Raw genomic sequence first — 27,454 nt, forward strand, 5'->3', positions numbered from 1 at the left:
TTAAAAAAGATTTATTTACTTTTAAAGATTTTATTTGTTTATTTGAGAGGGAGAGAGAAAGAGAGAGAGAGCAAGCGCACAGGAGCAGGGAGAGGGGCAGAGGGAAAACCAGACTCCCCACTGAGCAGGGAGCCTGATGCAGGGCTTGATCCCAGGACCTGGAGATCATGACCTGAGTCAAAGGCAGATGCTTAACCAACTGAGCCACCCAGGCACTCCTAGATTTGTTTAGCTTTATTTAAGAGAGAGAGAGTGAGGGAGCGCATGTGCCAGTGGGGGGAGGGGCAAAGGGAGAGAATCCTCAAGCAGACTCCCTGGTGAGTGAGGAGCCTGATGTGGGGCTCAAGCTCACAACCCTGAGATCATGACCGGAGCTGAAATCAAGAACTGGACGCTTAACCAACTGAGCCACCCAGATGCCCCTACTTGTTTTTTCTACAATTTTCACCCATATGGTTGTTTTGCTGGGGAACATGCCCATTCAGATTGTCATACTGCCATTACAGAGGTAGAAGTCTCTAGAAACCTCTTTTTATTTATAAGGAAACTGAGGCCAAGAGATTCAGTGCCATCTGTCCAGGGCCACAGAATCTGTTTGTGGCACAGATAAGAGTAGAAGCCAGGGGCACTCACCAGCCTTTGACTGGTTACCGTCTATATTTTTAATATTTTCCCAAGCATACCCTCTAATTTAGTGAAAATCTCTTCATTTCACCTGAGATTAACAAATAAATATATTTTTGTTTGTATAGATTTCCTTGATTAATTCTGTAGTTGAACAACTTTTGCACGTGTTTCTTAGCCAACTGCATCTCTTCTTTTGTAGCTTACCTAGCTAAAAACAAAAAAAAAGGGCTATGGCTTTTGCCCACTTTTTTCTGGTGTTGGTAATCTTTTTCTTATTGCTTTTTAATTTAAAAATTGACACACAGATCAATGGAGCAGAATAGAGACCCCGAGAATAAACCCACAATTATATGGTCAATTAATCTATGACGAAGGAGGTAAGAATATACGTGGCGGGGGGAGACTATTTTCGATAAATAGTGCCGGGAAAACCAGACAGCCACATGTAAAAGAATGAAACTGGACCACTTTCTAACACCATACACAAAAACAAACTCAAAATGGATGAAAGACCTAAATGTGAGAACTGAAACCATGAAAATCCTAGATGAGAACGCAGGCAGTACTTTCTCTGACATCAGCCATAGCAACATTTTTCTAGATGTTTCCTAAGGCCAGGGAAACAAAAGCAAAAATAAACTATTGGGACTGTATTTAAATAAAAAGCTTTTGCACAGCAAAGGAAACCATCAACAAAATAAAAAGACAACCTGATGAATAGGAGAAGATATTTGCAAATGATACATTTGATAAGGTGTTAATATCCAAAATATATAAAAAATGTATACAACTCAACTCCCAAAAAACAATTTAAGAAATGGACAGAGGACCTGAGTAGACATTTCTCCAAAGAAGACATCCAGATGGCCAGTAGACACATGAAAAGTTGTTCAACATCACTGATCATCAGGGAAATGCACATCAAAAGCACAATGAGATATCACCTTATACCACTTAGAATGGCTAAAATCAAAATGACAAGAAATAACAAGTGTTGGTGAAGATGTGGAGAAAAAGGAACCCTCATGCATTGTTGGTGGGAATGCAAACTGATGCAATCACTGTGGAAAACAGTACGGAGGTCCCTCAAAAAGTTAAAAATACAAATACCATATGATCCAACAAGTCCACAAGGGTATTTACCCAAAGAAAACAAAAACACTAATTCAAAAAGATATATGCCCCCATATGTTTACTGCAACATTATAGGAAAGATATGGGAACAACTTGACAGACAAATGGATAAGGAAAGTGTGGTGCGTACACATGTACACACACACACACACACACACACACACACACACACAGAGGAATATTACACAGCCATAAAAAAGGATGTGCTTGTGCCACTTGAGACAACATGGATGGATGGACCTGGAAGGTATTATCCTAAGTGAAATAAGTCAGACTGAGAAAGACAAATACTATATGATTATACTTGTAAGTGGAACCTAAAAAAAAAAACCCAAACAACAAATGAATAAACAAACAAAAAGCAGAATCAGACTTATAAATACAGAGAACTAACTGATGGTTGCCAAATGGGAGACAGGTGGTGGTTGGGCAAAATGGATGAAGGGGAGAAAGAGATCCAGGCTTCCAGTTATGGAATGGACAAGTCACAGGAATCAAAGGCACAGCATAAGGATCACAGTCAGTGGTACTGTAACAGCGATGTAACGGGACAGATGGGAGCGACACTTGTACTTAACCCAGCATAATGTACAAACTTGTCAAATACCTAAGTTGTACACCTGAAACTATTGTAACGTTGTGTGTCAACCCAAATAAAAAAATAAATAAAAATAAAAATGCTACAAATATTTTATCCAAGTCTGTGGCTTATTTTAAAGCTTTCTGTGGTATCTTGGGTCATTAATTTCTGTAACTGAGGGGCACCTGGGTGGCTCAGTCGGTTAAGTGTGTCTTCATCTCGGGTCATGATCCCAGGGTCCTGGGACTGAGCCCCATGTTGGGCTCCCTGCTCAGCGGGGAGCCTGCTTCTCCCTCTCCCTCTGCTGCTCCCCCTGCTTGTGTTGCTCTATTTGTCTCTCTCTCTGTGTCAAATAAATAAATAAAACCTTTTAAAAAATTTAAAAATAACTGAATCTATTTTTTTTTCCTGTATCAGCTTTTGGATGGGTCTTCTCCATCCCATAATTTAAAAAACTATTTTCCTATATTTTCTCCTAATACCTTTATAGCTTTGATTTTATGTTTAGTTTTTTAATTTATTTTAGTTTTTCAAGATTTATTTATTCATTTTAGAGAGAGAGTGTGTGTGTGTGTGTGAATGGGGGAAGGGGCTGAGGGAGAGGGAGAGAGAGCATCCCAAGCAGATGTGGGGCTCGATCCCATGACTCTGACACCACGACCTGAGCCAAAATCAAAAGTCAGATGCCTAAGTGACTGAGTCACCCAGGTGCCCGATAGTTATTTTTTTTAAGATTTATTTATTGATTTGAGAGGAAGGGAGGGAGGGAGAGAGCATGAGCTGGGGGAAGGGCAGAGAGCAAATCCTCAAGCAGACTCCCCACTGAGCGCAGAGCCCGACCTAGGGCTCCATCCCAGGACCTTGAGATCATGACCTGAGCCGAAACCGAGAGTCAGTGGCCTAACTGACAGAGCCACCCAGGCACCTCTCATGTTTAGTTCTTTAATCCATCTGGATATTCTTTCTTTTGGTCTATTTTTGGTGCATTGTATGAGGTAAAAAACAGCATGAATACTTACCACTTATATACTACTTATTATGTGCTAGACAGCTCTCTAAGTACTTTACATATATTAATTATTTAATATTACTAATAACACTGTAAAGTAGGTACTATTATTATCTTTATTTTACAGATGAGGAGACAGAGGCACAGAGAGTCAGGTGATATGACCAAGGTCATACAGCTAATAAATGGTGTAGCCAGATTTTAAATGGGCAGACTGGCTCCAAAGTCTGTGTTCAACAACTGTGTTATACTGCCTCTCAGTTTAAAGGTAAGGATTTAACTTTACTTTTTAAATTGTCCTTATGTCATTTCTTAAATAGACCATCTTTCTCTCAGTGATCTGACATACTTCCTTCATTGCATACTAAATTCTCATAGATATGTCGTTCTTTTTCTGGGCTCTATCCTCTTCTATTATTATTTGTGTTTTTGCTTAAACTAATATCATAATAATTAATAATACACTATAGTTTTTATATTTGATCAGACAAATCTTCCCTTGGCTTATTTTCTTCAGAGGAAGAATTTTAGCATCATCACATTTCATTCAAAAAATCCTATTAAGAAATCCTATCAAGGGACACCTGGGTGGCTCAGTCAGGTAAGCGACTGCCTTTGGCTCAGGTCATGATCCTGGGGTCCTGGGATTGAGTCCAGCATTGGGCTCCTTGCTCAGTGGGGAACCTGCTTCTCCCTCTGCCCACCGCTCCCCCTGCTTGTGTTCTCTCTCCCTCTGACAAATAAATAAAGTCTTCAAAAAGAAAAAAAAATCCTACTGAGATTTTTATTTTTATTGAATTTAGGGAAACTGAGTCCTATTAAGCCTTCCCATCCAGGAACATGGTATATATTCCATTTGTTGGAGACCTATGACATTTTTAGAGCAGAAAGGGAAGATCTGTAGAAAGAGACTGAAAATTAATGGAGAACTAACTGGTAAGGTGCTTCAGAAGGTATAGGAAGATTAAACTGACGGTGTAAGACTGTGGGAATATCTTTTTTTTTTGAGAAAAAGGTTAAGATGACTAAATAAGTACAACGGCAGAACGCTATGGTTGAGACATGGGCCAATGGGGGAACTCACACTTAATGTCCTTAATCTTCTCAATTAAAAAGATATGATGAGACCAACTACTGGGGTCATCATGAAGTAGTTCGAAGTTTTTATCAAAGTACGAAAGGCTTTTTATGAGAGCAGAAAAGGCTTGAAGCAGCCATTTTACTTGAGTTTGCAAAAAACTTGACAGGAATGAAAGGATTTCTGAGCAGGGATAAGAACCCATTTAAAGTTTAACATGAACCCGTATTGGACAGTTCTGTGCTTTTCTCTTCTTTTTTAGAATTGATTTTTTTCATAATTAACATATAATGTATTATTTGCCTCAGGGGTACAGGTCTGTGATTCACCAGTCTTACACAACACCCAGCACTCTGTGCTTATCTCTAGTGATTCTGCTGATTAATATCAGAAGAACTGATGGTGGTGGGTCACTAGGCTAGGGAAAAAAAACAGCAGGCATGACCAAAAAAAGAAGAGAAAAGAAAATAAAAGAAAAAAAAGAAAGAAGAAAGAAGGAGAAAAGAGGAGAAAAGAAATGTGGTTGGATTGGACTATAAGAGAATGGGAAGAGCTGAGTTATTTGAAGTCCAAGTGAGAGCAAAGAATAGGTGTGGGGAAGTAAGAGATTACAGTAACTAGAAAAACTCTGAGTTGACAATCTTGGAAATGGAGGTTATATGGGGTATAGACAGTAGCTAAAGAAGAGCAAAAACCTGTGAAGTGAAAAAAAAACCACGATAAACAACCCCCCACCCCCACCCCATGAAGTAAATGAATTGATGACATGGACACCAAAGTCACTTAGGATAATAAACTGAAGTTAACCAAGGAAGGAAAAACTGGGCTCAGAAAGCACTAGTTCATGACAATACTGATAATGAAGCGACAGAAGACACAGATTTTACGTGAAGAAAAGCAGCAGGAAGATGGTGTGTAAAAAGCACAAAGTGATAAGAGGAAGCAAGGACACAGGTAATTGAGTTCCTTCTTCCGGTGAGAAAAAGGGAATGGGAGAAGATCAGCCCTCCACAAAAACAATTAGTGAGAGACATGCTGTCTTGAGGGAAGATCCTGCTTTGTTCTAAGAAGAAGAATGGAGAAGAGGTGAAGATTGATAATAAGAAGAATATTGCCTACAAGTCTGTGGGGGAAACATTATCTTTTCTGGGGGGATTGGATGAAGTTATAGATAACTTTGAGAGTGAGGGCAAGGATTTAGAAAACACAGAGCTATTAGAGATTTGGGGGGGAAGGAGACTTGGGGAAAAAGGAGTGATGTAACGAAGTTTGTGTTTTAGGGAGATATATTTAATAGGGATAAAGAGGTAGAACTGGAGAAGAGAAGAAAGAGTTAGAGACCACTTAGGAAACAAACTGTAGAAATCCAGAAGAGATGTGATACCTAACCTGGATGGAAGATATATTGGCATTAACCTCAATTCCAGCTACAGGGAGATGTGAAGCTTGGAAGAAGAGTGAAGCTTGGAAGTAGAAAGATGTAGATGAAGGAAAACCCCAGGACCATTGTGCTATGAAGAAAGTGCACCAGGTTCAATTCTCAGCTTTGCTGTTACACAGCCGCATGAGCTTGCGTAAGATATTTAATCTTTCAAGGCCTCAGTTTACAAAATAATAAAAGTGAAATAGATTAACCTTAAAGATCATTCATTTCAGTTCTAAATTCTATCAGTCAGGGGTGCCTGGGTGGCACAGTGGTTAAGCGTCTGCCTTCGGCTCAGGGCATGATCCCGGCATTATGGGATCGAGCCCCACATCAGGCTCCTCCGCTGTGGGCCTGCTTCTTCCTCTCCCACTCCCCCTGCTTGTGTTCCCTCTCTCACTGGCTGTCTCTATCTCTGTCAAATAAATAAATAAAATCTTTAAAAAAAATAAATAAATTCTACCAGTCAATGAATGAAGCTTTACCTTTCATTTCCTTTAGATCCTAAGTCTTGTTTATAAGCTATTATAAGATTGGCAGAAGGAGTAATTCTGTCAATACTGAACGTGAAAAGAAAGAGAATATTGACAAATGGGTAAGCAGTGTTTCTCAAACTTTACAGCGTGTACAAGTCACTTGGGGATATTGTTAAAATGCAGATTCTGATTCAGTGGGTCTGGGATGGGGCCTGAGATTCTACACTTCTCACAAGCTCTCCACAGATGCTGATGCTATTGGTCCATGGACTATATTCTGAGGAGCAAACTCCTAGAAAGTATAGCTCAGTAGTTTGAATCATCTTAGCTTCCTTTGTAAAAGGAAAGAGGCTGCTTTCTTCTGGGCTTCTTGCCCGTTATGCAACATGCCTTTGTGACTTTGTGACTCAGATGTCAGCTGTGAGATTGGGTTTGTCCCTTTTATTTAGGTGTAGGGATTTCCCCCTTTAACTATGTTTCTGTATGATCATAAAATGATCCAAGGAACTTCCACTTCTATGAGATGGAGTAGATGTACTTATTCCTATTCCTTCTACTAAGTACAACTAAAACCCTAGACATTATTCATAAAAAAACCGTAAGAAGACTCCAAAAAGTCATAATTCATAAAACAAATATAAGAAGACTCCGAAAGGTAGGGGGAAGAAGAAAGACTGGCTAGGGACCTTGGGGCCAAGGAATGATACACTGGTAAGTTCCCTGGGTTTTCAATTGCTTCATATTATCTCAGAGTTGGTGCTAGAGATGCCAACAGGCACAGACAAACAAAAGCCCCGCAAAAAGTCTGTTTTCTCTAGACAAGGTACCAGGAAAACGGCAGCAATGCGAGACAGGAAGCCTTTAGACATTAACTATTCTATTACAGCTGAACATCCCAGAAAAAACTGTGGTCCCAGCCCCACCCACTCCAGCAAAAGCCAAGTGAGGAGCCTAAATTTCTATCCTTGTGAGGGGGTAAGGAGGCATCCCAACCACTGCCTGCATGGTAGCAGAGAATGCCAGATAGGGAGACAAGACTTTCAGACACAATGGCCGGTAATGAGGCATTTTCCTACCCCCTGAAGTATCAGTGGAACCTAGACTTCCACCCCCAGAGAAGGGGGAACGAAGTCTGCAAACACTTGTGAAGAGGTAGGATTTTAACCACCACACAGCAGATAATGAGGCCACCCACACCACGGTGTTAGTGGAGACCATCTGGGGCACCATCTCCCCCCAGCAGTAACAAGGAACCTTCCCCCTTGAGTATCAGTGGAGGCCAAGTGGGGAACCTGAGCATCTATTTCCACCTGGAAGTAATAAGGTCAAACTCTCTTCCCTGGCATAGCTGTGTCGGGGAAATCCAGCTAAAACAGGAGGTTCTAATGAGATTCAGAGTCTCATAAACATAATAGAAAATGTCCAGGTTTCAATAAGAAATTACTCATCATACCAAGAACTAGGAAGAACTCAAACTGAATGAAAAAGACAATCAATTGATGCCGACACCAAGACGACAGAAATGTTACAACACCTGACAAAGATTTTAAAGTAACCATCATAGCACAGTGAAGGAAGCAATCAACAAAATTAAAAGGCAACCTATGGAATGGGAGAAGATATCTGCATATGACATATCTGGTAAACAGTATCCAAAATATATAAAGAACTTGTAAAATCCAACACCCAAAGCACAAATAATCCAATTAAAAAATGAGAAGACAGGAAGAGACATTTTTCCAAAGACATACGGATGGGCAACAGACACATGAAAAGATGCTCAACATCACTCATCATCAGGGAAACACAAATCAAAACTACAATGAGATATCACCTCACACCTGTGAGAATGGCTAAAATCAACAACACAAGAAACAACAGGTGTTGGTGAGAATATGGAGAAAGGGGAACCTTTGTGCACTGTTGGTGGGAATGCAAACTGGTGCGGCCACTCTGGAAAACAGTATGGAGTTTCCTCAAAAAGTTAAAAATAGAACTACCCTATGATCCAGCAGTTCTACTACTAGGTATTTACCCAAAGAATACAAAATACTAATTTGAAGGGATACATGCACACTGATGTCTATAGCTACATTATCTACAATAGCCAAATTATGGAAAGAGCCCAAATGTCGACTGATGAATGGATAAAGAAGAGGTGGTATGTGTATATCTATATATATAGATATATATATACATACAGACATATAGACATACATATACACACTACACACACACAATAGAATATTACTCGGCCATCAAAAAGAATGAAATCTTGCCATTTGCAACAATGTGGATGGAACTAGAGAGTACTATGCTAAATGAAATAAATCAGTCAGAGAAAGACAAGTACCATATGATTTCACTCATATGTGGAATTTAAGAAACAAAACAGATCAACATAAGGGGGGAAAAAGAGAGAGGCAAACCAGGAAACAGACTCTTAACTACAGAGAACAAACTGCTGGTTACTGAGGGGAGGTGGGTAAGGGGATGGGTTACATAGCTAATGGGGATTAAGGAGGGCACTTGTGACGAGCACCAGGTGCTGTACTGAAGTGCTGAACTGCTATACTGCACACCTGAAACTAATATTACACTGTATGTTAACTAACTGGGATTTAAATAAACACTTAAAAAAATAAAGTTACCATCATAAAAATGCTTCCATAATATACATACTTCAAAGGAAAAAATAGAAAGTCTCAGCAAAAAAACAGAAGATATAAAGAATAACATATGGAAATTTTAGAACCGAAACACAATAACAGCTGAAATAAAAACCTCCATGAGTACCAGTTAGGAAAGACACTGGGTTTGGGGCTGGTGTTGAGGAGAATAACTGCCATGACTTTCAGTGCTTTGACAAAACCTCAGATGTGAGGCCTTCTGGCCAAATGTCTGTGATTTCATATTGTGAGGGCATTTGCTGTATCCCTGGGGCTTGCAGCTTTCTTTAAGCTTACTATGGTGGAATCAAGAAAGAAGGCATATGCAGATTTCTACAGAAATTATGATTCCATGAGAGATTTTGAGGAGATGAAGATAGGTGGTATCTTTCAGAGTGCAAAGTGATTTTGGAATGTAAAGAATTTCTTTGGGTTGAGTTCCATTGAAGTTTTTCACTGATCTGTGTTCCTGAACTATGAAACATGAATACTGGGTTATGGAGTAGTTTCTCTTGATAAACAACTAACAAATTTTTTAAAAAGAAAAAAAAAACCTTCCATGAATAGGTCCAACAGAAGAACGGAGGAGGCAGAGGAAAGATCAGTGATCTCAAAGAACAACAGAAATTACTCAATCTGAACAACAGAGGGAAATAGACAAATAATAAGAGAATAAAGCCACCAAGGACTGGCTTTAACCTTCCTGTCATCAGAGTCCTGGAAAGACAGGACAAAGAGGGTGGGGCTGAAAAAGTACTCGAAGAAATTATGTGTGAAAACTTACCAAATTTGGCAAATGACATAAGCCTACAGATTCACAAAGCTGAGTGGATCCCAAACAATATAAACTCAAAGAAATCCACCCAAGAGGTATCATAGTCCAACTTCTGAAACTAAAGACAAAAAAAAATATTGAAGGTAGCCAAAGAAAAACAACACTTTATTTACAGGGAGAAAACAAGTTAAACATGAGCTGATTTCTCATCAGAAGCCCTGGAGACCTGAGAGAAGTGACACAATATTTTTGAAGTACTGAAAGAAAAGGATCATCAACCTGGAATCCTATAACCAACAAAAACATATTTTAGGAATGACAGAGAGATAGAGACATTATCAGATAAAGAGAAACTATGAGAATTTATCATCAACAGATCTTCTCTAAAAAAATGGCTAAAGGCAGGGCGCCTGGCTGGCTCAGTCAGTAGAGCATGTGACTCTCAATCTCAGGGACATGAGTTCAAGCACCACGTTGGGCATGGAGCCTACTTAAAAAAAAGGCTAAAGGAAGCTCTCCAAACAGAAAAGAAATGATAAGAAAGGAATCTTGCAACATCGACAAGGAAAAAAGAAAATGGTAAACCTGTACTTTTATATATAGGTAAATACAATAAGCTTTCCTTCTAAATTATGGTTGAAGGTTGAAGTGAAAATCGTAACACTGCTGTGGTTCTAAATGTATATACAGGAAAATTTAGGACAATTATAAGTGGGGGAAGGTAAAGAGAAGTAAGGTTTCTATTTAAAGATTTTATTGATTTATTTGAGAGAGAGAGAGAGAGACACAGCGTGAGAGAGAGCATGCACGAACAGCAGGGAGGGCAGAGGGAGAAGCACAGTCCCCACTCAGCAGGGAGCCCGACACAGGGCTCGATCCCAGGATCCTGATCAGGATCATGACCTAAGCTAAAGGCAGATGCTTAACCAACTGAGCCACCCAGGCGCCCCAAGAGGTAAGGTTTCTATACTTCATTTGAACTGGTAACATGATGACAGCAGTAGACAGTAATAAGTTTTACACACACACACACACACACACACACACACACAAACCCGCATTCTGTAATAGCTAAAGCAACCACTAAAAAAAAAAGCTATACAAAGAAATACAGTTAATAACACTACAGATGAAGGAAAATGGAATTCTAAAAAATGTTCGAGCAATCCACAGGAAGGCAGGAAAGGGAAAAAAGAAATGAAAAACAGAGCAAAACAAACAAAACAAAAAAATGAAGTGGCAGACTTACTCTCAAACAGATTAGCGATCTAAATATACTGATTAAAAGACACATCAGCAAAGTGGACCAAAAAAAATGTGCTGTCTATATGCTGTCTACAAGAAATTCACTTCAAATATATAATTACAGGCAGGATGAAAGGCAAAAGATGGAAACAGGTATATCGTGTAAACATTAATCAAAAGATAGCAGGAGTGGCAAATTAATATTAGTGATTGTAGACTCGAGAGCAAAGAAAATCACCAGATAAACAGAAAGATGATATATGCTAATAAAAAGGTCATTCTACAAAGAAGACATAGCAATCATAAATGTGAATGATTCCAAAAACAGAGTCACAAAATATGCAAAGGATAAACCAAGAGGAGTGAAAGGAGAGCTAAATAATTCCGGTTACAGTTAGAGACTTCAACAGGCCTGTTCAAACAGTAACAGAACAACTAGCCTGAAAATCAGCAGATATATAAGAACTTGGCAACACCATCAACCAGTGGGATCTAATCAACAATTATGGAACAATCCTCCTAATGAGAACAGGATACAATTCTTTTCAAAGTGTCTGTGGAATATATACTAAGATAGATCATATCCTAGTCCATAAAATAAATCACAAAAAATTTAAATAACTGAAATCATACAAGCTGTGTTCTCTGACCACAATGGAATAATACTAGAATCCAATAACAGAACAATAATAGGAAAATCTGTAAACACTTAGAAACTAAACAACACACTTCTAAGTAATTCATGAGTTGAAGAGGAAGTCTTGGGATAAATAAAATAATATAATGAGATAACTGAAAGTGAAAATACAACATAGCAAAATTTGTAGGCACAGATAAAGCAGCACTGACAGGGAAATTTACAGCCCTAAAATGCATACATTAGAAAAGGAGAAAAAGTCTCAAATTAACAATCTAAGTTCCCATCTCAGGAGCCAAGAAAGAGCAAACTAAATGTAAAGTAAGCAGAACAAAGTAAATAATAAAGATTAGAGCAGAAATCAACAAGACTGGAAACACAAAGACAACAGAGAAAATCAATGGAGGAGCTGCTTCTTTGAGAAGATGGATAAAATTTACTAATTTCTAGCAAGAATGACACAGAAAACAAAGGAAGACAAACGATCAATATCAGTAATGAAATAGTGGATATCACTAACAGACCCTGCACACATCAAAAGAATAAGGGAATAATATAAAAAACTCTATACACAAAAATTTGACAAATAAGATGAAATGGGTCACTTCATTGAAAAACACAACTGACCACAACTCACCCAATAGAAAACAGATAATTTGAACAGCTCTATAACTATTTAGGAAAGTGAATTTGTAATTTAACAACATTTGAGAAAAATATCCAGGCCGGATAGTTTCACTGGAGAATTCTATCAAACATTAGAAAAGTATTAACATAAAATCTAGACAATCTTTTCCAAAAATATGGAAGAGAAGGGAACATATCCCAATTAATTTTATAAGTTAGTATTACCCTGATACCAAAAGCAGGCAAAGACAGTATACAAAAAGGAAACTACAGGCCAGTATCTCTCACGAACATAGATGAAAAATCTTTAACAAAAACACTAGCAAATAGAATTAACCAACATACAAAAAGAATTATACACCATGACCATGTGGGGTTTATTCCAAGGATGCAAGGCTGGTTCAACATTTAAAATGGGTCAATGTAATTCACTATATTACACAGAAGAAAGGTCATATGATTATACCAACTGATGCAGGAAAAGCATGTGACAAAATTCAACACTCATTCATGATAGAATCAAGGGGGAAAATGGGGTTAGGGAGCTTCTTCAACTTGATAAAGAGACTCTACAAAAACCTACAGCTAACATTATACTTAATGGTGAAAGACTGAATGCTTTCCCCCGATAGTGAACAAGGCAAGAATACCCACTCTCACCACTCTTAACATAGTGCTGAAAGTTCTAACCGGTACAATAAGGCAAGAAAAGGAAAGAGAAAGCATATATAGTGGAAAAGAAGAAATAAAACTGCCCCTATTTGAGAAGGGGGATTAAGAGTACATTTATCTTGATGAGCACTGAGTAATGCATAGAATTAATGAATTGTTATAGTGTACACCTGAAACGAATATAACACTGTTAATTATACTTCAATAAAAAAAAGAAGAGACAGACCCTAAAACAAAACAAACAACAAATCAACAACAACAACAAAAAACCTGTCCCTATCTGCAGATAACACGATTGTTTACATAGGAAATCCTAAGGAATCTTTCCCCCCAAAATTCCAAAAATGAATATGGTCAGCAAGGTTGCAGGATTCAAGACAAACACATAAAACCTACTTTATTTCTTTATACAGCTGACCCTTAAACAACATGGGTTTGAACTGTGCAGGTACACTTATACAGATTTTTTTGGATATATTCAGTACAATATTATAAATGTATTTTCTCTTCCTTATGATTCTCTTAATAACATTTTTGTTTCTCTAGCTCCCTTTATTGTAAGAATACAGTGTATAATACATATAACATATAAAATATGTGTTAACTGACTATGTTATTGGTAAGCCTTCCCATCAACAGTAGGCTATTAATAGTTAAGTTTTTGAGGCGTCAAAAGTTATACATAGATTTTTGACTGTGTGATGGCTGGCACCCCTAACTTACGGTGTTCAAGAGTCGACTATATTAGAAATTAACACATGGACATCATTTACAATCACTCAAAAACAGAAGTGAAATACTTAGGTATAAATCTAACAAAACCTGTACGGGATTTGTATGTTGAAAAGTACATAATGCTAATGAAAGAGATAAAAGAAATCTAAATAAAGACACATAACTCTGTTCATGGATTGGAAGATTCAATATAATAAAGATGTCAATTCTTTTTCAATTGAGATATAACTAAAGATGTCAATTCTTGATATATACTGCACTGGGTTGGATAGTGTCCCTCAAAATTCATGTTCTTCCTGGAACCTCAGAATGTGACCATATTTGGAAACAGGGTCATTGCAGATGTAATTATGTTAAAATAAGATCACACCGGAGTAGGACGGACCCTTAACCCAATAATGGGCTGGTGTCCTGATAACAAGAGAGAAGAAAAACAAGAGACACATAAGAAGAATTCCATGTGATGACAGAGACAGAAACCGCAGCGATGAATCTATAAGCCAAGGAATGCCGAACGTTGTCGGCAACCACAAGAAGCTAGGAAGAGACAAGGAAGGATCCTCCGCCTAGAGACTTCACAGAGAGTGCAGCCTTGCCGACACCTTGATTTCAGACTTCTAGCTTCCAGAACTGTGAGAGAAAAAGTTTCTGTTATAAGCAGTTTGTGGTAATTTGTTTTGGCAGTCCTAGGAAACGAATACTGTTCACCACCAATTGCTATCAAAATCCCCCCAAAATATTTGTAGACATAGACAAGATTATTCTAAAATAAATATGTGAAGGCAAAGGAATTAGAACATCTAAAATAATTTTGCAAAAGAATAAAGTGGGTGGAATCACTCTACCTGATTTTAAGACTTATATAGTTACAGTAATCAGGACTCTGTGATATTGGCAGAGGGATAGACACATAGAGAACAGAACAGAGAACCCAGCAACAGACTCACATGAATATGCCCAACTGATTTCTGTCAAAAGTACAAAAGCAATTGAATGGAGGAAAGACAGCCTTTTCAAGAAAATGGTGCTAGAACAATAGATATGCATAAGCAAAACGAACTGTAACCTAAATCTCATACCTCGTACAAAAATTAAAATGTATCATAAACTTAAGTAAAACAGAAAGCTATAAAAAAAAAGGATTAAAAAAACCCCAAGGGAACAGGGGAAAATCTTTGGGATGTAGTGAAGGCAGGAGTTCTACAATGGACTTGACACCAAAAGTAGGATCAGTGAGATGAAGTTGATGAAATGGACAAATTAAAAACTTCTGTTCCATGAAAGACCTTGGTAAGCTGATGAGAGACAAACTGCGACTGGGAGAAAATATTTTCAAACCATGCATCTGACTAGTATCTACACTATAAAGAACTCTCAAAACTGAACAGTAAACAGGCCAAACGATCCAATTACAAAATGGACAAAAGACACGAACAGATGTTTCACCAGAGAGGATATACAGACAGCAAATAAGCACATGAAAAGATGGTCAGCAGCATTACCTGTTAGGGAAATGCAAATTAAAATCACAGTAAGATACTGTGACACACCTATCAGAATGGCTAAAATAAAACAATAGTGACAACACCAAATACTGACAAGGATGTGGAGATTCTGGATTATTCACATATTTCTGGCACGAATGTAAAATGTTACGGACACTCTGGAAAACAGTTTGGCAGTTTCTTTAAAAATCTAAACATGCAATTACCATATGAGCCAGCGATTGCCTTCTTAGGTACTATCCCAGAGAAATGAAGACTCGTGTTCACACAAAAACCTGTACACAAATGTTTGCAGCAGCTGTATTTGTCATAGCCTCAAACTAGAAACAACTCAGATGTCCTTCAACAGGTGACTGGTTAAGTGAACCCAGGTACCAGTTCATCCACACCATGGAATACTACTTAGCAATAAAAACAATGACATACTGATACATGCAACAACCTGCAACTTGATGAATCTCCAGGGAATTCTGCTGACTGAAAAAAAGCCAACCTCAAAAGGTTATATACTATATTATTCCAATCTCAAAAATTAGACACTGTATGTTTCAATTTATAGAACCTTATAGAAATGACAAAATTATAGAAATTGATGATAGATTAGTGGTTGCCAGGGATTAAGGAGGGGCTGGGGCCGGAAAGAAGCAGGTGGGAACTATGGAAGGGCAACATGAGGTTTCCTTGTGATAGAAAAGTTCTGTGTCTTGACTGTAATAATGTCAACATCCTGGTTGTGATATTATTTTATAAGATGTTACCACTGGCGGAAACTGGGTAAAGCATATATAAGATCTCTTGTATTATTTCTTACAACTGCATGTGAATCTATTGTTATTTCAAAATACAATTTTAATTAAGAAAAATCAGAGCAATCCATTTTCTCTTACAAATAATCTGGAATATGAACCTATATATAGGCTTGCCTGTTTAAGCATATAAGCCTTCCTTCCTGCTTTTGCACTGGCAGTAGCTTCTGAATACCAAGTTGAGCCTCTCCTTCGAACTGAATCCTAGCAAGAGCAGGTAAAGAAGATGTGTGTTCTGGTGGAAAGAGCCCTGGAAGTGAGGTCAGATGACCTGAGTTCTAGTTCTGACTCTCATTCATTAGCCCTATATGAACTTAGGCTAATTGGTAACTTGACTTTTTTGGAAAGCAGCTATGCTCACTACTATACCACCGACGGGGTAACATGACTTTTCTGAAACTTAAAAATCTCCTCATTTGTAAGGATTTGTCAAGGTTAGTAATACAGCACTCTCTATTTCACAGAAGTGCTGGGGGCGGGGGTAGGGATCGTTTGAAATAACGTATGTAAGAATGCTTTGTAAAATGTAAAGCGTGATGCTGTGAGACACGACGTTTCATATTTGTGCAACAGCCATTTTGCCACAGTGTGAAGGCACTTGATAAAGGTTATCTGCTCAATAAATAATGAATGAGTGACTGGTCATTACAAAAGTCAAATGAGGGCAGAATTTTCTCCCAAGCATTTAAAACAAAGGAGATCCCTAACACATTCAATCAAACAGGAAAAAGCAACATGTATTATATAAGAAGCCAACAGGATTATTAAATTAATCTCTGCATAAGAAAGTGAACTATCCCACCAGGTTTCAGGGGATGAGCAATAATGGATGTGAGACTTGTCAAAAAATTAGAAAAACACTGAGCTCTCTAGCAGGAAACCCAAGAGCCAGGGAGATGGAACAGTAATAGACAGAATAAAAGTAGCAACGAAAATTGCTCAGAGTAGTTTAGGCCTTATATAGAGACTATGGAAATGGATCAATTTGGATTTACAGTACAATTTAATTTTAGTTTGTATTAGTTACTATGGCAAACACATCTGAAGGTCCAGATGAGGCTCATGGCTTAGAAATAGAATTTTCTCTTCTTTCCAAAAGAAAGTAAAAAAAAATATATATATCCAAAATGTTCAATGCTAACGTTTTTTTAAAACTTAAATTCACACAGGTCATAATTACATAGCTCCAGGAGAATTCTAGGTTTTTGAAGTTGATGCTGGTTTGTACCAGGTTGTCACCCTGCTATACTATTCCACCATCTGCTGTGGTTTGCACAGATTTTTATATGAAGAGGCAACTGAGCCCAAAGCAGAGTCAGGATCCTCAGTTATTACCATGGACTCAAGTAATGACTTTCCGTGAGACTTTAAGCAAGCTGTTTAACCTTAATATTTTATAGCTCCCTTATAATAACAATACCGCCTTTACACGTGTACGAGCTGTTAAAGTTTGCAGCACATATTATTATTTTAATTGATCCTTAAAACCTTGGTGTGGGAGTCAGAGCAGATATTATTTCCATTTTACAAATGAGAAAACCGAAGTCAAATAGCACAGGAGGGATATCCATGTGGAAAAACAAACAAATAAGAGACTCTACCTTACACCATAAATAAGACAATTAAAAATGGATCATAAACCTATATGTAAGTGATAAAAGTATAAAAACTTCTACAAGAAAACACTGGAGAAAATCTTTCTAAATCTGAGACATGCAAAGATTTCTTACCATCACCAAAACAAGAACCATAAAAGAAAAAATTGATAAATTAGACTTCATCAAAACTTAGAACTTTTGCTTTTCAAGTTATGTCATTAAGAAAATGAAAAGACAAGCCAGAGATTGGGAGAAAATATTTACAAAGCGTATATCTGATAAATGATTCATACCTAGAATATATAAATAAATCTTACAACTCAACAAGAACCCAATTTTTAAAATGGGAAAATAATCGAACAGACATTTTCCCAAAGAAGGCATACAAATAGTCAATAAACACATAAAAAAATTATCAACACCATTAGCCATCAAGAAAATACAAATCAAAACCACAATGAGCTACCACTACGTACTCACTAAAATGACTGGAACGAAAAAGATAGACAATAATAGTAAGTGTCGATGAGGATGTGGAAAAATTAGAACCCTCATACACCATTGGTAGGGATGTAAAATAGTGCAACCACTTTGGAAAAACAGATTGTAGCTCCTCAGAAAGCTAAACATAAAGTTACCATATGACCCAGAAATTCATATATTCAAGGGAACTGAAAACATATGCCCACACAAAGACTTATATACAAATGTCATGGCAGTATTATTCATAATAGCTAAAAAGTAAAACCATCTCAAATGTATACCAACTAGTGAGTGGATAAAGAAAATGTGATATATCCATTAAGTAGAATATAATAATATAGGAGGGATTAAAATACCGATATATGCTACACGGATGAGCCTCAAAAATATTATGCTAAATTGAAAGAAGCCAGACACGAGAGATCACACGCCGCATGGTTTCATTCATATGAAGTATCCAGAAAGAGAAAATCGACAGAGATAGAAAGCAGATCTGTGGTTGCCTGGGCCTTAAGGTGGGAACAGGGATTGACTGCAAATAGGTGAGAGGAAACTTTGGGGTAATGGAAATATTCTAAAACTGGATCATGGTGACAGCCGCATTAACTCTATAAATTTACTAAAATCACCAAATGGTATGCATACAAAAGCTGCATTTCGTGGTATGTAAATTACACCTCAATAAAGCTAATTTAAAAATCACTGAATAAACTGGTGCTGAAAAGAAAAAAAATCAGCAAAGGAGGGACAAAAATACAGGCCCTCAGTGTTCTTTCTACTCTATTACTTGCCTTGGAGGAATGGAAGGAATAACAACAAGGTTTTTCAAAGGGTTAGTATGATCACAAGGGAAGTAACAATTCTACCAGGTTTTGAAAGCACAAAATAATTTAAAATTCCAGGTGGTACTGCTATTTTCATTTAATCCATAGCATAAAATTTTCTACTTTTAACCATTTACATTTCATAAACCCAGGGAAATTTTATAGTGTGCAAGTATACTGTAATATGAATTTATTTACCCTAAAACTCACATCAGAAAGCACTCTTCTATGTAATTTCTAACACAGAAGACAGTTCTAAATTTAAAGAATAGCTTAATATCACTGGTTGACTTACGGTATGGATAATAATGTTCAGAGCATCTTCAAAATAACCCCAAACTTCTTCCAGGGGACAGAGTTCTGTACTTGGCACCCCATCTGGCACTAAGAGGTTAATCAAGTTGTGCATACAATTGCTGAAATCAAAAAGAGAAAACTCATCCCATAAGGAAATAAATCACTGGCTTCAAGGCTAAGATAAGTAAAATCTGGATCTCATCCCAGACTACGAGCTTCAAAACACTTCTGTTCTTCCCTCATTTTTATCTGGCCTCCAACCTCAGAAGACAGATTTTTGAAGCTATAAAAGGGGCTGACCAATCCTTCTTTTTATTATGCCTATGGTTGTCTTTCACCTTTTTTTAGTTTCCTGCACTAAGGAGTTGTAGCTGTTTATTATATTTTATGAGCTGGTTCAATCTATAGGCACTTTAAAACATCTAGTTACATCCCCAAATGGGCAAGGGAATTGGGATTTAAACTGGGAATAATTCCAGGAGAACTGTCTCTCCGAAAAGAAAGACTGTAAAAAAGTTTTCCATAGAAAAATCACACAACATCATTTCCCCCATGTCTAGGCATAGAAAACAAAAATCTCTAATAAATAATATTTTGTATTATGATGCACACCACTTACTGGTCCTTAAAGAAAAGTGCTTAGAAAAAACATCTGGGGCAAATACCGCAAAATGTTAACATTAGTTAAATCTGGGTGGTGGATACATTGATGGCTGTTATATTAATCTCTGAAAGGTACTTAGTAATTTTATCATATATATAGTCTCACACAAAGAAGCAACTGTGCCCCCTTTTTCCCCCTCTTTTGGGAAATCCAGACTCCTTGACATAGCTAATGAATTCTTGGTCTATACTACAACTCTACATATGGAGCTGTTTTGAGGGCTTTTTAGTTCAGGAGTTATAGCAGTGCCCTGTTCATCTTTTAAGTCGGACCAGCTGAGTATGACTGATGACTTACAGGGCACTGACCACAGTTCTTTTGGCTATCAAAAAGCCTAGATTCAGTGTTAAGTTACATTTACTAACCTGTATCTCAAAACATCAATGGATTCTTTCTTTTTGTAGAGCAATAAAGCCCTTTTCAAGGCTTTCAGAGCAATGGAAGGATAGTGTGCAGGCATTTCCACTGCTAATGCTATAGGAAGGAAAGAAAAAAGGCTGTGAGCACCTTATCTATCAGTTTTCCTCCCAGGCTGCAACTTGCTCTCTCTAATGAAACTTGCCTGCAACAGATTACAAACAAACCAAAAGACAAAAAAACCTAAAAACGAATTTTATGCAATGAGGAGTCCATGGTGGCTTTCAGAGATAGCTTATAGATTCTGGGCAGTGTAACGTGGTAGGGTCACCGGGGTCATCTTCTCTTCAGCAAACATCAATAGAGAACCTACTGTTTCTGTGACCTTGCACATAGCCATAAAGGTAAAGCAATAATCTTATGAGCCAGAGTCAAAGAGGGGCACACAAAGGTGGAAACAAAAATCAGATCAGTAAAAGGGCAATAATCAAAAACAGATTTATACTACAATATACTGTTTTGGTCTGATACTAAAAACAGGAAAACCTTGACATGAGAGAGAGTGTCAGAGATAAAAAACCCTAAAACTTCCAAATGCATTTACCAGGCCTCTGTAATTGGAGATCCATTATACAAGAAGTGGTCACCATCACATGTCCGTGAAGTATGGACCACTTGTTCCATGTCTCTAGGAATTTTGTCTTGTGAGATAAGGAAAGGTAAAGGTGACCTTTGTGCACTTGGGGCTACCTAATATCTTTATTAACCACACACAGGCTACCAAGGAGGGTAAGAGAGAAAAAAAGGGAAAATAATTAGGCCATTTCCTATAGCATATCTCCATACAGTTTCCAGGACCCCAAATACTATTTACTTACAGCCCAGCCAGAAATTTGAGAGTGGTAACTGTGTTAAAAAATATTACCAGTATTTATTTGTATACTTTATTTTTTTAAAAAGATTTTATTTTTAAGTAATCTCTATACCCAATGTGGGGCTCGAACCTATAAGCCCGAGATCAAGAGTCACGCATTCTACTGACTGAGCCAGCCAGGCGCCCTTCTTTGTACACTTTAATAAGTTGCTAAGATTGCATCACCTTTGGTTAGTGAAGCAGTTGACTGTCATTTCTACCTAGCTGAGTAAAACTGACTTTCCGAAGTTCAAGCTCCCCCTACTGTGTAGTTATATAATTCGATTCCACACCTAGAATAGGCACACCTATTATGAGTAAAGCACTTTACTTCGGTTTCTAAGCACAACAAATACAAGAAATATAAAGAAAAAGATAGATGCATTAATGATTATAATACATGACAGTTCACGAATGCTATTAGAGAAAGAGAAACAAAGCGCTTGGAGGAAACATTATATCCCACCTGAAGGTAAAGAATGAAGAACAGATAGAAGAACAAAAAGTAGTACAATCTAAATGGGTAACAGTCTTCCAAAAACATAAATATAGCACTTACATGCAATTGTTTCAAATGTTTTACTTTCCAAATGAGGCAGTTCCCACACTGATTCCAGGAAGCTGTCAAGTAACGGATCATTCATTTTGGCTTTAACTTCAAATTCATACAGCAGAAGCAGTGTCTCACATGGATCACTTGAGAAGTCCCCTAAGAGGGAGGCAAAAATGCAACATTCTCTGTGATTATATTTTATTATTCTACTCTAATCTCTCTTCTGGGGAGATTTTTCTGTTGAAGAAAATTCATTCTATCTACAATGTGAAGGTTGTCCTAGCTTCTGTATATAGATTTTTTACATTTTTAAATCATTAGATACAATTTTACATTTTAAATCATTAAATACATTATAAATTTAAATCATTAAACACATTATAAATTCACCAACACTTTGAGCACCCTATAATGCTTTCAGTAGTATTGCCTACATTTCCTGAAATTATTGCCATGATGTTCCTAAATAGCCTGAAAAAGTCCTGCTACTATCTAATCCAAATCCAATGTTTATCTGCCTCACTTTAATGACTGTGTTAACCAAAAGATACAGTGCTGTATAAACTAACTGTGGTTTTAAGCAAAGTAAAAGAGAGTTTCCAAATTATTTCATTTAGTCAGTCAGCAATATTTCTTGGGTATCACCATGAGCAGAAACTTGTATCAGGTGGCATATACCACACAATGTGATGGTTTTCATTCATCCTGGTTAGACTGAACTTTTTTAAAAAGTTTTTTTTTAAAGATTTTATTTATTTATTCGACAGAGATAGAGACAGCCAGTGAGAGAGGGAACACAAGCAGGGGGAGTGGGAGAGGAAGAAGCAGGCTCATAGCGGAGGAGCCTGATGTGGGGCTCGATCCCATAATGCCGGGATCACGCCCTGAGCCGAAGGCAGATGCTTAACCGCTGTGCCACCCAGGCGCCCCTTTTTTTTTGTTTTTTAAAGATTTTATTTATTTATCTGAGAGATGGAGAGTAAGTAAGAGAGAGCACAAGCTGGGGGGAGTGGCAGAGGGAGAGGGAGAAGCAGACTCCCCACTGAACAGGGAGCCTGATGCAGGGCTCGATCCCAGTACCCTGGGATCATGACCTGAGCTGAACGCAGATGCTTAACCAGGTACCCTTAAAAAAGTTCTGAGGTATAACATACATACAATAAACTGAATAAAACCCATTAACCACTGTAACCACTACCCAGATCATAATATAGAACAAACATCCAACACTTGTGCTCCTTTCCAAGTCACCTTAGCAGAGTTAACAACTATTTTGATTTCTATCACTGTTGATTGTTATTGCCTGTTCTTGAATGTTGTTGCTAGTACACAGAAATATAATCAATTTTTGAATATTTGGCCTTGTATCCTATAACTTGCTAAATTCATTTATTAATTACAGTAACTTTTCTGTAGATTCTTTGGGATTTCCTATACAGACAATCATTTCATCTGCAAATAGGGGTGGTTTTATTTCTTCTTTTTCACTCTATGTCTTTTTTCCATTCTTTTGTTTGGCTCATTGCACTGACTAGGACTTTTAGGATGATGTTGAACAGGAGTGAGAATAGACATACTTGACTTGTTCTTGCTCTTAGAGGGAAAGCATTCAGTCTTTCATCATTAAAAATGATATTAGCTGTAGTTTTATTTTTGTAGATGCCCTTTATCAGGTTGAGAAACTTCCTTACTATTCTTAATTTGCTCAGAGTTTTTTAAAATCATAAACGGATGTTCAATCTTTTCACTTCATCTGTTGATATGGTAAATTAATTGAGACTATAATGTTGAACCTAGGCTAGACCTCACTTGATTATGGTCTCTTATCCTTTTCAAATTTTACTAAGTTTAACTTGCTAATATTTCGTTAAGGAATTCTGCAGCTATTTTCATGAGGAATATTGGTCCATAGCTTTCTTTTCTCATATTTTGTCTGCTATTGGTATCAGGGTAAAAATGATCTCATAAAATGAGCTGGGACGTATGCCCTCTTCTTTCTGGAAGGGTCTGTATAAAGCTGTTATTATGTCTTTAAATATTTGATAGAATTCCCTACTGGCGTTTTCTGTTACAAATTTTAAACTACAAATTCAATGGGTATAGGACTATTCAAATTCTCTATTTCTTCTTGAAGGAGCTTTGTTAGTTTTTGACTTTCAAGGAATTTGTCCATCTCATCTAAGCTGTCAAAGTCATAGGCATAAAGCCGATTACAATAGTTCCTTATCATCTTTTTAAATGTCTGCAGGATCTGTAGTGATGTCTCTATTTTCATTCCTGACATTGATAATTGGTGTCTATCTGCCTGGGTAGAGGTTTCTCAATTGCACTGATCTCAAAACAACAATAACAATACAGCTTTTGATTTCATTATTTTTAATTTATTTTGTTTTTAATTTATTTTTATCTTTAAGTACCTCTACACCCGATGTGGGGCTCAAACTCACAACCCCAAGATAAAGAGTTGCACACTGAGCAACTGAGCCAGCCAGGCACCCCTGTTTTAAATTATATTGATTTTGGCTCTTATTTCTTTTGTTCTGCTTGATTGGGTTTAATTTGCTAATTTTTTCTAGTTTCTTAGGGTGAAGGCTTAGATTATTTGAGATCTTTATCTAATTCAATAAATTTTTGTCTGAACACTGCTTTAGTTGTATCCTCTCAATTTTATATGTGTGTTTTCATTTTCATTCCACTCAAACTATTCCTGATTTCCTTTTGTGACTTGCTCTTGGACCCATTAGATTGTTGAAAAGTGTGTTGTTTAATATCCAAATATTTGGAGATTTTACAGATGGCTCTGTACTATAGTTTTATAATTTAATTCCACTATGGTCAGAGAAAGTACTTGGTATGATTTCAATATTTTTACTTTTTTTTTTGAAGTTTGTTTTATGGTTCAAAATGTGGCCTATCGTGATGAATGTTCAGTGTGCATTTGAAAACAGAAATGTGTATTCTGCTACTGTAGGATAGAGTATTCTATAAATATCAATTAGATCAAGTTGGTTGAGAGTGTTGTTCATGTCTTCCACATCCTTATTGAGTATCTGTTGACTTATTCTATTGATTACTGAGAGATGGGTATTGAAGTCTCCAACTGTAGTTATGGATTTGTCAATTCCAACTTTCATTTATATCAGTTTTTGGTTCAGGTATTTTGAAGCTCTGTTGTTAAGTACATTACATATTTAGGATAGTTATGTTGTCATGTTTAATTGATCACTTTTTCATTATATTCCTTTTTATCCTTAGTAATGTTCCTTGTTCTAAACTGTTTTTTGCTTGATATTAATATAGCCATTCCAACTTTCTTCTTCTTAGTGTTTGTATAGTGTACCTTTTTCAATTCCTTTTATTTTCTGTGTTGTTGAATTCAGCTCACTAAGTATTTTTTGGGGAATTCTTGAGTTTATAGTCCTGACAGATTGTCTGCAGTTTTCTTTATTTGTGATGTCTTTGGGTTTTGGTATCACAGTTATGACAATAAAATACTTAGGAATAAATTAAAAGATGTGCAGGACTTGTACAATGACAATTATAAAACATCACTGAAAGAAATTAAAGATGTAAATAAATGGAAAAATATTCCATGTTCATAGATTAAAAGACTTAACTTTATTAAGATGGCAATACTCCCAAAAATGATCTACAGATTCAACACAATCCCTATCGGAATCCCAGCTGGCTTTTTTCTTTTTCCAGAAATTGTCAGGCTGATCCTAAAATTCATATGGAAATTCAAGGAACCCAGAATAGCTAAAATGATCTTGAAAAAAGAACAAATTTGGAGGACTAACACTTCCTGACTTCAAAACTTACTACAAAGCAATGATAATTAAGACAGTATGGTACTGGCATAAGGATGGACATGCCTATCAATATGTTAGAATTGACAATCCAGAAATAAAACGATGTGTCTATGACCAACTAATTTTCCACAAGGAGGCAAAGACCAACCAATGTGGAAAGACTATTTTTTTAAAAAATAAATGGTTCTGAAACAATTGGATAGCCACATGGAAAAGAATGAAGTTGGACTCTTACCTCATACCACATACAAAAATTCACTCAAAATGGATCAAAGACCTAGATATAAGAGCTAAAAGTATAAAACTTCTCAGAAGAAAACATAGGAATAAACATTCATAACTCTGAATTTGGCAGTTGATTCTTACATATGATACCAAAAGCACAAGCAACAAAAGGAAAATACATTGTACTTCATCAAAGTTAAAAAACTTTGTGCTTCAAAAGACACTATCAAGAAAGGGAAAAGACAACCCACAGAATGGGAGAAAATATTTTCAAGTCATAAATCTGATCAGGGACTTGTATCTAAAATATGTAAAGGACTTATGACTTAGTAATAAAAAGACAAATAACCCAATTAAAAATTGGGCAAAGAGTCTGAACACACATTTCTCCAAAGAAGATAAACAAATGGCTGATAAACATATGAAAAGATGCTCAACATCATTCATTGTCCAGAAAGTCATTGATCAGGAAATCAAAACTGCAACGGGACATCATCCTGTGCTCACTAGAATGGCTAGAAAGAAAAAGATAATACAAGTATCAGCATGGAGGTGGGGAAATCAGAAGTCTCGAATACTACTAACAACAATATAAAATGGTGCAGCCACTTTGGAAAACAGTCCTGCAGCTCCTCAAATGATTAAAATACAGTTACCATATGACCTAGGTCTACCCAAGAGAAATGAAAACATATGTCCACACAAAAACTTATACACAAATGTCTACAGCAGCATTATTCATAATAGCCAAAAGATGAAAACAACTGATGAACGGATTTTTAAAATGTGGTAAATCCATACAATGGAATATTATTTGACCATAAGATGGAATGAGATTCTGATACATGCCACAACATGGATAAACCTTGAACATGTTACATCAAGTGAAAGAAATCAGTCAAAAAAGTCCACATATTATATGATTCTATTTATATAAAATGTCCAAAATATGCAAATCTAGAGAGACACAAAGTAGATTAATGGTTGCACAGGACTCCTAGGGGGAATGCAGGGATAGGGAATGTGATGGAGGTTTCTTTTTGAAGTGACGAAATGTTCTAAAATTGATTGTTGGTGGTGGTTGTATATATCTGTGAATATACTAAAACCCACTGAATTATATACTTCAATGTGTGAATTGTATGGCATGTGAATTATATATCTCAATAAAGCTGTTTGTCAAAATGAATTTTTACCCTGTGTGATATTCCTTCATGCCTGACTTCTTTGTTCAAGATAATGTCTGTGATATTCATCCATATTTTTCTGAGTCAGAAGTGTATTCATTTTTTGCTTTGTAGCATTCCATTGTATGTATGTACCACAATTTATTTAACCCATCCTCCTGTTGATGACACTAGAGTTTTATGAATAGAGCTGTCTTGAACATTCTCATACATATTGTGGTAAGCAGATACACTCAATTGACCTGAGTATATATCTAGGAGAGGGACTGCTGGGTCATTGCTGTAACAAACATGTTTGGTTTTAGCATATACTGCCAAATGGTCTTCCAAAGTGGTCGTACTAATTTACATTTCCACTACCAATGTTCCCATCCTTACTAACACTTGGTGTCTTAATTTTAGCCATTCAGTGAGTGTGCAGTGATCCCTCATCGTGCTGTTAACTGGCATTCTCTGATGAGTAATGCTGTTGAACATTTTTCCTTTCCCTGTTGATTATTTGTATATCTTCTTTTGTGAAGTTCCTGTTTAATTCTTTTGCCC

General features: G+C 36.8%; 1 protein-coding gene across 2 annotated transcripts in view; it reads right to left on the reverse strand.

The window, feature by feature from the left end:
* The window catches only part of TEX11 (testis expressed 11), a 279,061-nt gene that overhangs the window by 6,067 nt on the left and 245,540 nt on the right, over positions 1–27,454 (reverse strand). For both annotated transcript variants that reach the window (XM_034649574.1, XM_034649575.1), the window contains exons 26-28: positions 21,694–21,843; positions 20,230–20,338; positions 19,199–19,319 (exon numbers count right to left, since the gene is read on the reverse strand). In XM_034649574.1, the coding sequence (XP_034505465.1) occupies positions 19,199–19,319; positions 20,230–20,338; positions 21,694–21,843 (380 nt within the window). The remainder of the gene's footprint in view (positions 1–19,198; positions 19,320–20,229; positions 20,339–21,693; positions 21,844–27,454) is intronic.

Source organism: Ailuropoda melanoleuca, chromosome X, assembly GCF_002007445.2.
Source record: "Ailuropoda melanoleuca isolate Jingjing chromosome X, ASM200744v2, whole genome shotgun sequence".
NCBI classification, from domain to species: Eukaryota; Metazoa; Chordata; class Mammalia; order Carnivora; family Ursidae; genus Ailuropoda; species Ailuropoda melanoleuca.